Here is a 14036-nt window from a genome sequence, read left to right as displayed (position 1 = left end):
GCTGAGTTCTTAACTTTGTTTCTCAGTATTCCTAAAGCTTGATAATGTTTTGAGCTACCGTCAAATTTCTCATAAACTTTGTATGCGGTATGCGCAGCCTTCCTCCATGAGACATAGGTTTCATTCTTTCCCTCAAAGTCGGGCAGGGATTTCATAATATCAAGAGTCTCATTACAGACAACGTCTGTTCTTATATCTGCATCCTTGTAGGCCACCACTTGAGGAGCGTTAATTTGTACACTATTTAAGCTCTCCTGAATACCCTGTAGTTTTGAAGTGAAGCTCTGTTCCTGTACAGCTAGTGCGCTTGAAACCGCGGCCTCTATCATGAGTCTGAGCTGCTCGTTTGATATATTCATTTCTAAATTTATGTTCTCTATTACGTCTTCCTGATAATTTGTTCCTTTTAGTTTCTGAAATTCTTTTACCAAATCTTGTACTTCCTTATCACTCATAACCTAAACAAAAAATGCACCTGTTTTTATTTATTTCACTATCAATCAACTTGCAAGACTAAATTGTGTTTTATGTGGGGTCTTGAGTTTTTTTTTTTTTTTAATGAACACTCTACTCACATGTTCTTTGTCATAAACTATGTTAGTATAGCTGCTTCTTGATGTCTTCTTGTTGGTAGGTGTATGGTGGTGTATGGTGTACGGTTTATGGTGTATAGTGTACAATTTATGGTGTATGGTAGTATGGTGTCTTCTTTGTCTTCCAGATGCTGCTGGATTTATACTATGTTAGTATAGCTGCTTCTTGATGTCTTCTTGTTGGTAGGTGTATGGTGGTGTATGGTGTACGGTTTATGGTGTATGGTGTACAATTTATGGTGTATGGTAGTATGGTGTCTTCTTTGTCTTCCAGATGCTGCTGGATCTGTTTTTTTTTTTTTATGTTCAATTGCGTGTATTGGTTTTTAATTTTTGCCGCTGGTTCAGGTTTTGCCGTGGGTTCGAATTAGTTGGGCGCCAATTTTAATTTTATTTCTTTCAATTTTTATTTTATTTTATTCGGTTTGAGATAGGCGTGGCGACGGCCGACGCGGTTGATTTCTCCCCCGAACTCCTCTACTGCTTACAAGTAAGTTCCCAGCACTCCCGACGCTCACTGCTCGTTCTGCAGCATTGTTGCGTACCCAAAACTCCGGTGTCGCTGGGCAACATCCCCTGTATAGCGGCTGATCTTGTTTTTATATATTTTTTCGATCGATTGTGTTAACTTGTACATATGTAGATATATTTTCCACCATAGGATCTCCATTTGCTAAACTCTGATAAGCCTTTATCGATCCACTCAGAGAGGAGAGGAACCGTGGGGAAGAACCGGCATCGGTCAACACACTCCACGAGCCCCTCGATTCGTGACGCACCCACACACAGACACACAAAACTCGTCTCTTGCCGCCTGCATGGCATGCGCCATGCGCGTGCAGCGAGCACAGTTTGGTTCAGTTGGCGCTCGGCCGTTCAAGTGATCAAGTTGTTTTCTGTTTTTCTGGTCCCGCAAACCAACCGCAAACGGCAAGGCTAAAGGGAACTCGCTGTTCGAATAAAAATCCCATTGTGCTGTTTGTGTGTTTCTCTCTCGAAACACTGTTAGTGCTATTAATTTGAAAGTGATTTCGAGAATTGGCTTCGGAAACATTTGAATTGACAAAGAATGTTTGTTTTCCATTAAGCTGAAGGTCGACCGTAACGAACGCAGCGAAGAAACACAAATAGTGGATAAACAGTTCCCTTTTTTCTGCAACTGTGGCATTTTTGCGGGTTTTCTCGGTTTGCTTTTCCTATTATGATCTCTCTCCCTCTCTCTCTCTCTTTTGACCCAAATTCTCCCAAATGTTTTTGATAGTTGAAAAATACATATCAATTTGAGATAGCTGCCTTATCAGCTGTGGTGGGGACTTGTAGCTTGTTACATAAAACCCGGGTTGGCCCCACCGCCACATGCCACCCCCGCGCGTACACACACACACACAGTGGGTGGGGGAATGGGGAAGGCAAGGTCAATCTAAAAAAACACAGATCACATCACAGAACAGCAATGATGAAAAAATCGGTTTGGACTTTGCACCGTCTCGACCACAGTGTCGGGGCCCAGCGCAAGAGATCTCTGCTGCGACTACGACTATAATAAAAGGCAGCAAATCGTATTTGAATTTGTTGTTTTAGTCTATGCTATTGCTGTTGCTGCTGTTGTGATTGCTGCTCTCTCGCTCATACGGAAACAAATAAAAGCCGGCAGCGCGCTGCTCAAATTATAAGGCATCGTCGCATAGTCGTCGCCGCCTCGATCTGGGTCAAACGAAAACGAATTTGTATCTTGAAGGGATCTTTGATGTTTTTGGAACTGGTTTATTGATATGCACGGACATGGACAATAGCATAAAAGACCCACTGCACTGACCTTCACAGCCATTTTTGCTTACCTCGCTCCAAGGTTTATCTGATCTTATCTAGAAACATAACGCATGCAACACTATACTGTGATTGATATTATTAGAATTCCCCTATATTACTATTTGTATAGTTATAGAAGACTATAAGTAGAAATGCACAGCAATACATACACATGTATGTGCTGTGTGCTTTGGCGTACTAATAAATTTCAATAGCTGTCATATAGTATTAGACGCTGAGCAATAACAATTAAAAAACTGAAAATGCATACGATTACGAGTCTATACACAGCAAATACTCGTAGGTCTCAAATCAGTTTGCAATATAAACAGGAAATGGATCTGCTACAAGTGATCGAATGTCGGTTTTTTTGGCCAAATTTTAACTGTTTGCTTTCTACCCTATCCACCCAACATATATAGAAGTGATCAGCAATTCAGCTAGCTATAAAATCGTCTGGGTGCTGCTGCCCAGACTTAGAGTCCCAGAGGGACGCTATCTCAAACCTCGTTTGGGGTTATCGCTTGAATGAAACCGCTTTCAGTGACGTCAATCATCAATTGCATGTAAAATGTTATGACATCGAATCGCGCGAAGCGAATCAAATTATTAAACGAGATCCGAGTATATTTTGCTGAACTTTGCACTCCTCCGTACATGAATATGGCAAAGTGCATTCCGAAAGTAGTTTTACGATCTGCAGCGCATTTAAATTCCATTTAAGCTTGGGTAACTGGCCAAGATGATGGTCAACACATGAATCACTTATTTCAGATGTCTGGCCAATACAAAAGATATCTTATCAGCTCAGCTATTAATTGGTTATTATGACGAAATACTCACACATACAAACTCGTAGTGTTTAAGACAAAAGAAGAGATTATCGCGCAGACATTAACCTATTTTGAACCCTCTATCTCCTGCAGAACATTTACATTGGGTGTAACGTCACCGATTGCCTGCAGGTATGGCTGAAGCCCATGCCGCCGTTGCATTCTCGTTTGCCATCACCCACGAGGGCTTCGACATCAACTATGACCACGAGGTGCTCAATCTTGTGTGATTTATTATCTCTTTAATTTGATTCTACCTTGTGTTAACCACCAGTGTTTTGTTTGTAAACAAGTGTTTAATATAAATTCAATATTGCAACGTAACACATCGGACTCGTGCAGGCAATTTGTTATTGTTTTTTGCCCAGTCTGCTTTTCGTTATCGCTTTTTCGGTGTGCACTGTTCTCACGCATCAGCGTTTGCATCGCCCACACTCTCTCGTGAGCATACGCGGGCTTCTCGCATTGTTGCTCTCACTCTCTCTGGATTGCCTATACTCTCCCTCTCTGTGGACTTTTCTTTTGTGTCTCTGCTTTGGTGAGTTTACTGCTCGTTTTCTGCACTTCGTTGGATCATCTGCTTTGAATTATTGCCGCTGCAGCTGATTGTCTGGCTCGCTCTGCTGTCTGCTCTCCTACTTTACCTGCGATCTCACTCCGTTCTCTTATTATTCGTGCACAGTGATTCTACTGCTGTCAATAATGGCAATCGTTTGTAGTGCAAAGAAATGTGAATTCGGTGGTGTTATCATTGGTGATTCATTTCTTAGCTGCTGGCTGTGCGACAATTTTTCCCACATAAAATGTGCTGGTGGTGGAAATTTTGGCCGGCTGAATGATCTCATCTCGAAACGCATGGGCCTGTCTTGGTCATGTCTGGCTTGTCGGGAGATTGAGGCCGAAATGCGCACATTTATGAGACAGACTCGAACTGGGTTTCTGGATGTCCGGAAACAATTTGTGGCTCTCAACGAGAAATTTCTTGCCCTTGAATCACAGTTTCTTGGGCTCAAACTCTTGAGCGAATCGCCTAGACGGAAAATTCCGCATAATGATACCAATCTCTTGCAACCTAATCCGATTGGTACGCCTGCCTCCCACCTTCATCCATCGGAAGCATTTCCGTGTAGGCATGCCACGCCGTTGTCTGTAAATCCGCCAACGGTGGCTCCGGAGTTCTTTACACCGAGCAATGTGCTTCCTTCGAGCGCCCAACTCCCCAACAGCATCAATCCCATCCCTGCAGTTTCTGTGGCCGTCACTTCTGACGCGGTGAGTGCTCCTAGTGCGGGTGTGCTGGTTGCTGACGACGTCTTGCCAATTCCTGCTCCAATTCCTGCTCCAATTCCTACTCCAATTCCTGCTACAGCCATTGCTGCCAATTCCTCTGCCCTTGTACCGAGATCTCTTTTAGGAGTGGCTCCACCATCTCGATCTCGCTCGGGACTTCAACTTAAAGCAGTGGTCCCTCGGAAAGCAATATTTGTTTCTCGTCTTATTCCTGAGGCTACAACGGAGGATGTTAAACAACATCTTGCCGCTAAACTTAACACTTCGCCTGTTGATATAGTTGTGACTAAATTTACATTTAAACATAAGCGCAACATATCATCCTTTAAAATTCTTCTCCCTGATTCTTTACTATCCTGTTCTCTAGAACCGTCAATATGGCCTGAGCATACAGTTGTGCATGAGTTCCTTCTCAAAGATTCGAACTCGAATCCAAGAATTACCGAACATGCTCCAAAAAACTGATGTACTATTTTTCCATGCACTATCAGAACGTTCGCAGTTTGCTGGGAAAATTGCGTCAAATTCATACTAATAGCGCGTCCTTTGATTTCGATGCCATCGCGTTTACCGAAACCTGGCTTAACTCCTCTGTCAATGATCATGAAATTTTCATTGATAGTTACACTATTTATAGAATGGACCGCCCATCTTTTGCAGGTGGGGTTCTGATTGCAGTTAAATCTGTTTTCTCATCTGAGTTATTCCCATTCAATAACATTCATGGAATTGAATTTGTTGCAGTCAAAGTTCGTGTTGGCTCCGCATTTTTCTATTTAACCTGCTCTTACATTCCTCCCAGGTCTGATGCTGAGCTTTACTTACACCACCTCTCAGCAATTAATAATGTTGTTTCTGCATTAGGGTGCAATGATCGAATTATTGTCATGGGGGACTTTAACCTCCCATTTCTTTCTTGGCTGCCTTGTAATGACGCTAACCTGTTGTTTCCCAATTGCCATAATGACTTTATCAATGGGCTAACGGATAATTCCCTTGTCCAAATTAATGCCGTTAAAAACATTAGGGACAGACTTCTTGCCCGCGTTTTTGTTAATGATGGTTCTCTTGCTACGGTATCTAGAGCAAGCCCAATATCCCTCCCTGAAGATCCTTACCATCCAACTTTGTTGATATCACTGGAGTGTACACAATCTGGAGGTGCTGACAGTTCCATGGCTCCTTGTCACATAAAGTGTTTTCGCAAAACAAACTTTATTGATTTAGATATACATCTCTCGCGTGTTGATTGGTCGTTTCTTTATTCATTACCGAACATAGACGCAACTGTTAACTCGTTTTATAGTTCTATTTACTCCGCCCTTAATACGTTTGTTCCAGATATCACTGTACCTGTATCGTCCAAGCCTCCCTGGTTCTCCAAGTATTTGTCATACTTAAAAAATAATAAATCCCGGCTCTATAAAAAGTACCAGAAGTCGGGCTCCACGTCGGCCTTAGCTCTATACTCCTCCGCTCGCTCTCTGTTCCTTGCCGTCAATAATCAGTGTTATAATCATTACCTTTCACAATGTAGTAGTAACTTTCGTAGTGATCCTAAAAAATTCTATTCGTTCGTTAACTCTAAGCGCAAGTCAAACGTTTTTCCTCCGTCCCTTCATTACCAGAACAAAAGAGAAGCTTCTGCTGTTGGTATTGCAAATTTATTCGCTAACTTTTTCCAAACAACGTACTCGTCTCATATTTACAACGCATCCACTCCGTATCCGTACCAGCTACCTCAAGCTAACAGCATTTTTCTGCCCTTTTTCGAGGAAAGCGTTGTTCTGGAAGGTTTGTCATCTATGGACATATCGTTTTCTGCGGGTCCAGATAAGGTACCAAGTTGCATCTTAAAGCACTGTGCCCAGTCCCTTTTCAAACCCTTGACCTTTCTCTTCAACCTCTCCTTGGAACAGTCTTGTCTCCCAGTAATTTGGAATGAGTCCTACATCATTCCGCTTCACAAAAAAGGTTCAAGATCAAACATTGAAAACTATCGTGGTATCGCAAAGCTTTCCGCCATCCCGAAGCTTCTTGAGTTCCTGGTCACCCGGCAACTGCAACATCTTTGTTGCAGCTTGATATCTCCGTCGCAACACGGTTTTTTCAGACATCGTTCAACATCGACTAACCTTCTTGAGTTTTCTAACCTAATCCACCGTGGTTTTCAAATTGGTTTGCAGACGGATGTAGTTTTTACGGACTTCAGCAAGGCATTCGATTCTGTGAACCATGCTCTGCTTATTCAAAAGCTCTCTTTATTAGGGTTCCCAACGAATCTTCTAGATTGGATTTTGTCCTATCTCTCTAACCGTACTCAACGTGTTTTGTTTTCTAACGTGTTGTCAAATACTGTTAATGTTACTTCAGGTGTGCCACAGGGAAGTCATCTGGGCCCGCTTCTGTTTATTTTATTTGTGAACGACCTTCCTCAAGTTATAACATACTCTACTACACTAATGTATGCTGATGATGTCAAAATCTGTCTTTCTTACTCTGATTGGTATTTACACACACGCCTTCAACTTGATCTAAGTGAACTACTATTGTGGTGTTCAACTAATCTTCTTTTTCTGAACCTTTCCAAATGCAAACTTATGACATTTTACCGTCGCGCTCCTCATTTTGTCTCTTATGTTCTAGGAAATCATGTCCTTGAGCGAATTTCGAGTTCAAATGACCTCGGAGTCCTTTTTGATCATAAGATGTGTTTCAACACCCATATAGCTGCAACTGTAAATAAAGCTAAGGGTGTTTTAGCGTTCATCAAGCGTTGGTCCAAGGAGTTTGACGACCCGTACGTTACGAAACAACTGTACATCTCGTTAGTACGTCCTATATTGGAGTATTGTTCTTGTGTGTGGAGCCCGCAGTATAAAGAGCAGCAGGCTGTTATTGAATCCGTGCAAAAGCAATTTTTAATTTTTGCCCTTCGGAACTTTAACTGGGACTCGGGTAGAATCTTGCCACCCTACCGGTCTAGGCTAAATCTTATTGACCTGCCGTCGTTGCACCATCGCAGAATATGCAATGGCGTAATGTTCGTGCACAAGCTCCTTCTTGGGACTGTTGACTCCCAAACTCTCTTGGGTCAGATTGACTTGGCCGTTCCATCTAGACCTACCCGTACTTTTAGGCCTATCCGTCTACCCATATGTAGGTCTAATTATGCTGATCATGAACCTTTTAGGGTTTTATGCCATAATTATAACTCCCTCTGTCAAACCCTATCCCCTGAACTGTCTCTTAAACTAATTGCATGCAATATTTATAATCATTTAAATTTAGCTAACTTTTAACTTATCTTTTTCCGCCTTTAGTAACTAAGCACCATTATTAACAGATAATTTGTTAATTTAATAAATAAATAAATAAAAAAAACTCGGGAATCCGCTCCTGGAAGAAGCGCTTGGCTCGTGCCAGGGTAAGCTTAACGATACATTTGATAATGATATATTTGGATTAACCGTTCCGTATCCTCGTTTCAGAATGGCGTGCGCAACGGCGTCTATCCGGCGCACATCCAAATTCTATGGCTTATATCGGCCATTGCCCTTGGATTGCACTTTGCCGGCTACCAGGCTCCCTTCAACCTGCCCAACAGAGTACTCGTTCATCTTCCCTCCAACACAACTAACTGGCAGGTAACTGCCTGCTTCCTGGCTGCCCTGGTGATCTGGCTCTCGATTTGTTTCATCATGCGCTACACACTGAAGCTTCTACTTATGTACAAGGGCTGGATGTATGAGTCCAGGGCCCCGGGAAGTCGCGTTTCGCTGCCCACCATGTTGTGGGTGGCTGTGGTGCGAGTCCTGTCCAGCTGGAACAAGCCTTTCAGGGTTCCTTGCCACGTCTGCCGCTGCCATCCGTCAAGGACACCATGACGAGATACCTGCGCAGTGTGCGACCTCTGCTGGACGATGATAACTACTCGAGAATGGAGCGCCTGGCCAAAGAGTTCGAACAGAATATTGGCAAGAAGCTGCAATGGTACCTCGTCCTGAAGAGCTGGTGGTCCACCAACTACGTCTCCGATTGGTGGGAGAAGTATGTCTATCTGCGCGGCCGCAGCCCCCTCTGTGTCAACAGCAACTTCTACGGCACGGATGCCATCTTCATGAACCTGACCAACAAACAGGCAGCCAGGGCGGCCAACGTGGTCCACATGCTTCTCAATTTCCGTCGTCTCATTGAGCACCAGGAACTGCAACCTGTAAGTGAAACAACAATATAACACTTGAAACCTATTAAGAAATTCTCTGCTGCAGATCATGGTCCAGGGCATGATTCCTCTGTGCTCTTGGCAGTATGAACGCACCTTCAATACGGCTCGTGTTCCGGGCTTGGAAACAGATCGCATCATTCACTACAAGGACTCCAATCACATTGTGGTGCTGCACAAGGGTTGCTACTATAAAATGATCATCTACCACAAGGGACGCATCCTGCGTCCTTGCGAGCTGCAAGTGTGAGTCCGTGATCAGATTCCCAAGACAATTATAAACTAACATTTGCTTCTTTCTAGTCAAATCGAGGAGATCCTAAAGGCCAAGGCCACTCCCCTGGATGGTGAGGAGCATTTGGCTGCACTCACCGCCTGGAATCGCTCGAAGTGGGCCGAGGCTCGGAACACGTACTTCTCGCGAGGCGTTAACCATGTCTCCCTGCGGACCATTGAATCTGCTGCCTTTGTCCTCTCCCTGGACGATGAACCATTCGAATTTGATCTGGAGCGGCCCGAGCTTCTCGACAATTTCGGAAAGAAGCTGCTCCACGGCAACGGCTACAATCGTTGGTTCGACAAGTGTTTCACCGTCTGTGTGGCCACCAATGGACGCGTCGGCTTCAATGCGGAGCACACCTGGTAAGTGCAATTCCCACTCTGTTATTTTCAGACAAAGACGTTTCGTCTCGTTTCGTATCCTTGATTTGCCGTAATCTAAATTCTTTGAACAATTTGAAACCCACACAGACCAAGGTCTGACGCTGCCATTGCCTCACACATGTGGGACTACCTGATCGTCGACGATCTTGTATCGGATGGGTAAAGTGATCTTTTTTGTACGCGCCTACGTTTGACGGCGTCGGTGTCGGTTGGATGCGTTCAATTTGAGTTCTTGACTTTGGTTTTGAAATGAACATACATACATACATATTTTTAATTAACTCTGGTTGTGGCCTAACAATTGATTTAATTTACGCATTTTTTATAGGGCCGATGCACCGGTTTTGGGACATCTATGGGAGTATATATTTGGTGATGATATTTATGGGTAAACACTTAATTTCCAAACAATTCAAATTGTAATTAAAGGTGGGTTTGCGAAACCTTGAGTGCCTGCACATGTTTAAGATTCTCAAATGCATTCAAACTGTCGCACTCACCGTATGCGGCAGATATACAGTGGAAAACGTTCTTACCATGTAGCCAGCCCAGAACACTGTATTCCACAGCAACCTAAAACGCAAACACAAACTAATTCTCCCATATTCCTGTGACTAACCATTGTTTCGTAAGGTTAACCATAGCCTCTTAATTACGTTGCCTTCGTTTACTGCCTCACAGAAAAGGAAATACTTCTTGATCTAATCAAACGCATACCCTGCAGATACGACGAGGCTGGCGACACCAAGGGCACACCTGAGTTCCAGCCCCCACTGCCCACACGACTGAGCTGGGATCTTACACCTTGCCTGTCCAAAATTGATGAGGCCACCATAGACGTGACCAAGCTAAGCAATGAGGTGAATCTGCGCATTCTGGTGCACCAGGAGTACGGCAAGGGATTCATGAATAAGTGCCGCATCTCCCCAGATGCCTACATTCAAATGGCCCTGCAGTTGGCCTATTACCGAGATGCGGGACGATTCTCCCTGACATATGAGGCTTCGATGACGCGCCTATTCCGCGAGGGTAGAACTGAGACAGTGCGCCCGTGTACCATCGAGTCCGCAGCGTGGGTCAAAGCCATGCAAAACCAAAGCATATCGGTAAGAGGTGGCCCATAATATAGTTCGATCCAATCCTAATTGGTTTTTCTATTCGCAGAACGACGACCGCGTCAAGATGCTACAGGCAGCCTGCGATCGCCACCAACTGGGCTATCAGGATTCCATGTGCGGACGGGGCATTGACAGGCATCTCTTCTGCTTGTACGTTGTGTCCAAGTACTTGGAAGTGGACTCGCCCTTCCTCACCGAAGTGCCCAGCGAGCCGTGGCGCTTGTCGACTAGTCAGACCCCCCATGGGCAGACGCCAAAGATGGATTTGAAGAAGCATCCGAACTGCATCAGTGCCGGAGGTGGCTTTGGACCTGTGGCCGACGACTGTTATGGTGTCTCCTACATCATAGCTGGAGAAAATCTGATATTCTTCCATATCTCAGCAAAGACAACATGCCAGCAAACGGTAAGGCTTGGCTTTTATTACTCCTAATCGAGCTCCAACTGATCGAAATTTATCTTTCAGGATGTCCAACGCTTCTCCGAGAACATCTCCCAGGCACTGGCCGACATTCGCAGCATGTTCGAGCAGCACATCAAGGATTATCCGAAGCCCGCCAAATCAATCCAAAACGTCGCCTCCACATAATCCATGTAGTTGCATGTAGTATGAGATTCTTGTTAGCATTTGTTTTCTCTTTTTTAGTTGATCGTTTTAACATCCATCTTATACATTTGTCTATTGTAAGTTCCATATTAAGTGCAAAAGTCTATGAAAAAATTCTAAAAGCAATGCAATTTTATATTAACTATTTTGACTCGGCTGATTTAGTCCTAGACCCTTTTGCACAATATTCTATGTATGTTTCTCAACCAATTAGTCTGTTAGTGAAGATATCATGTAACTTAAGAGCTATAAATACGTTTCATTTTAAGCAAACGGATTTGTCTTTGTTCTCATGGTCTCTTACGTCGCCGGGTGGTTGACGTGTATGGTTACGCCGTTGATCTTCTTGTCTACGTGCGGCCGGTAGTTCTTGGGGTTAACCGGCAGCTTCTCCAGCTCATCCAGGGCATCAAATCCGTCGATAACGCGAGCAAACAGCGTGTACTTCAGGTCGAGGTTCGGCTGGACGGCGTACGTGATAAAGAACTGGCTGGCATTGGCGTTCGGCCCATTGTTGGCCATTGAAACCATTCCGCGGTCAGTGTGCTGCAAAAACAACAACGGAGCCGGTGAGACCTGTTCATCGCCGGTCTGAAAAATGAATCCCTTTATATTTCGAATGAAGACACAGCCGCTGTAGTAGTCGCTCGCACACAGGGCGAGGAAATTCTCGGAGGCTTTTGGGCAAGCATCACAAAAGAGCTCTATTTTGATGTCGCCCACGTCGGTATGTAGCGTCACGGACTGGAAATCAATTAAATTTATTTTATTTTATTTTATTTTTTTTTTATTTTTTTTTTAGGGTTTAAGTTACCAAGCTACCCGTGAGTAGCTTGGGATTATTTGGCCGCCCGCCTTTTGAAGGTGGAAATTGCCAAGTCAAAGAATAGAAGATGTTGGAGTACTGTTTATAGCTTTACATCAATTTCGTCGATGAAGTCAATTAGTGTTTGGTACGCGCTGATGTTTTCTTTTTCAAAGAATTTGTAAATATCATTATATTTTCTTAGAGATGGGAAGTTTTGCCTTGTTGTGTTGTACCACTAACCATACAGTATATAGATGTGCCAGTTCATACAACGAAAGCGTCACACACTGGCTAGCGCGTTCAGTACCCCAGAGTGACGTCATCATGAGAGAGAGAGAGCGCAGAGAGAACATCTTTGCATGTGTTAGTACACACGCAATATGTTTCGACAAAAATATGTGATTGTATGCTTTTTCAGATTTTTTTGAACTCTCTCAGGTCTGGTTCTGTTTTGCCACCAGCATGTTTTAGTGTATGGGTGCACATGTTCCCTGGCGGACTCTAAGCTGTTATTTAAGAATTCAGGGGAGCGGTTAGATTGCCAACTGGGTCTAGGAAATTCCCCTTGATCCCTTAGGTTGGGGGAAGTTCTATCAAAAAGGATCGGATATCTAGCCTTGACCTCAGCTCTAGTTAGGTTTTCAAGTGTCATACACTTTTGAATGGCGTACGCTTTTTTCCTGGCCTCACACTGCGGGTGGGTGGCAGCATGTTCCCCCTTGCAGTTAGCACAGACCAGCCCGGAGCAGATAATATCTTTGCTGTGATCTTGTCCGCATTTGAAACATTTCGCTCCACTCTTGCAATGTTGCGCCAGATGGCCAAACCTAAAACACCTGAAACATTGAATAAGCTGAACAAAAGTTTTCACTTCTACTTTAGAATATAGAAAATTGATTTTGGTTGGTAACTGCTCTCCTCTGAACCAGAGTTTCACCCTGCCAGTAGGTACACGTTCCCCCGATGCTCTATCCCTTCGCGTAATCCGAACTATCTCCTCAATTGGGATATCCGAGGTTACAAGCTCCGCTAGCTGTTCCTCCGAGTAGTGCCCGGGGATCCCAAAAATTAACCCTGCTTTTTGGACGAAGTGCCTAATGATTCGGGTTGAGTACCCTTGAGCAGCGAAAACACTGTTTTCCACTAGCCCGTTTGCACACTCCGCCGACCCGCACACAATCTTGCACCTGCCATAGCCCATTCTAGCAACCTCCTCGATATCGCTAATGCCCTGTTTCAGCAGCAGATCGGATAGATCAAACTGGTTTATAGCAATTCTGGCATTATTCGCACTCATTTTGTCGATACAAACAATGTATGGGCCTTTATGCCCGTCATAATACTTGTTAACGATGATTTTGCGGTTACTTCCGTTTTTCGTACTCACGGAAGCCACACAAACCGCGTCAGTCTTCTCTCTCTCTTTCGTCGTAGAAATGTTTGATGTCATGCTTGTTGTCGTGTTCGTGGACATGTTTGTCGACACGTTCGTCGACAAGTTTGGTTTCTTGCACAGCAGTTTAGAAGCCAAAAGCTGCGGAGCCGTTTTTGCCGCCATCTTTACACCTACCCGCATGGCGGATTTAGCTTCTCCTTCCCTTTTTTTTAGCGTTTCCATGCGAATTTTAACTCCCGTCGCCTTCTCCGTGGCCATCCTTGTCTTTCCTATGCTTGCCATGCTTCTCAGGGTCCAGACGGAGTTCCAAGAGCCGTTTTAAGAGTTATTCCGGAACGCCATGCAGTAAATTCCAGGTTTTTCGACTTAATTGATGAAGCTTTGGGAATTTCTTCGCGCCGTCTTCGTAGGCGTGTGAGGCGCCCCCAGAAGCTTCGGAAAATGTCTTTTTGATTAAAACTATCAGCGAACGTGTTGAAATATGTTAATTTTTTCCTTCCGCAAACAATTTTAGGTACGCGCCATACCAGTGTTGAACAACAACAAACGTTATTTTATTTTTGTTTTCCTTTTTTCAGGCAGGCTCCGTTTTTCATTTACTTTTGCGGATTACGTTTTCAGCCAAAACGTTTCGTTTTCGTTTTAAGGTGCTCCAGTTTTCACATATTTTTTTTATTGATATGTTTCTTTTTTC

At 44.0% G+C, this 14036-nt stretch overlaps 1 protein-coding gene and 1 pseudogene across 2 annotated transcripts; one reads left to right on the top strand and one right to left on the bottom strand.

The window, feature by feature from the left end:
- Window positions 1-3326: 3326 nt before the first annotated feature.
- Window positions 3327-11411, top strand: LOC117192700 (annotated as a pseudogene).
- LOC117192699 (peptidyl-prolyl cis-trans isomerase-like 3) lies at window positions 11140-13821 on the bottom strand. 2 transcript variants are annotated; one of them, XM_033397437.1, is made up of 2 exons: window positions 13517-13821; window positions 11140-11882 (listed from the first exon to the last, which is right to left on the bottom strand). In XM_033397437.1, exons 1-2 carry the CDS (start codon window positions 13622-13624, stop codon window positions 11439-11441), a joined length of 552 nt encoding a protein of 183 aa, XP_033253328.1. In that variant the 5' UTR covers window positions 13625-13821; the 3' UTR covers window positions 11140-11438. The 2 variants fall into 2 exon arrangements, 1 of the variants encoding a protein (XP_033253328.1); XR_004474419.1 differs by lacking the exon at window positions 13517-13821 and adding an exon at window positions 12059-12098 and having other exon boundaries at window positions 11791-11882.
- Between the last annotated feature and the right edge of the window lie 215 nt (window positions 13822-14036).

This window comes from Drosophila miranda (genome assembly GCF_003369915.1).
Source record: "Drosophila miranda strain MSH22 chromosome Y unlocalized genomic scaffold, D.miranda_PacBio2.1 Contig_Y2_pilon, whole genome shotgun sequence".
Taxonomy (NCBI): domain Eukaryota; kingdom Metazoa; phylum Arthropoda; class Insecta; order Diptera; family Drosophilidae; genus Drosophila; species Drosophila miranda.
Note: the sequence above shows the minus strand (reverse complement) of the source record. Positions and strands in the feature narration are given on the sequence as shown.

Excerpts from the sequence above, each read along its gene's own strand:
- LOC117192699 (XM_033397437.1), bottom strand. The coding sequence starts at position 13,624 with ATGGCAAGCATAGGAAAGACAAGGATGGCCACGGAGAAGGCGACGGGA. Across the intron at positions 11,883-13,516 it reads AAGCTAAATCCGCCATGCGG|TCCGTGACGCTACATACCGA; the intron begins GTAGGTGTAAAG and ends ATTGATTTCCAG.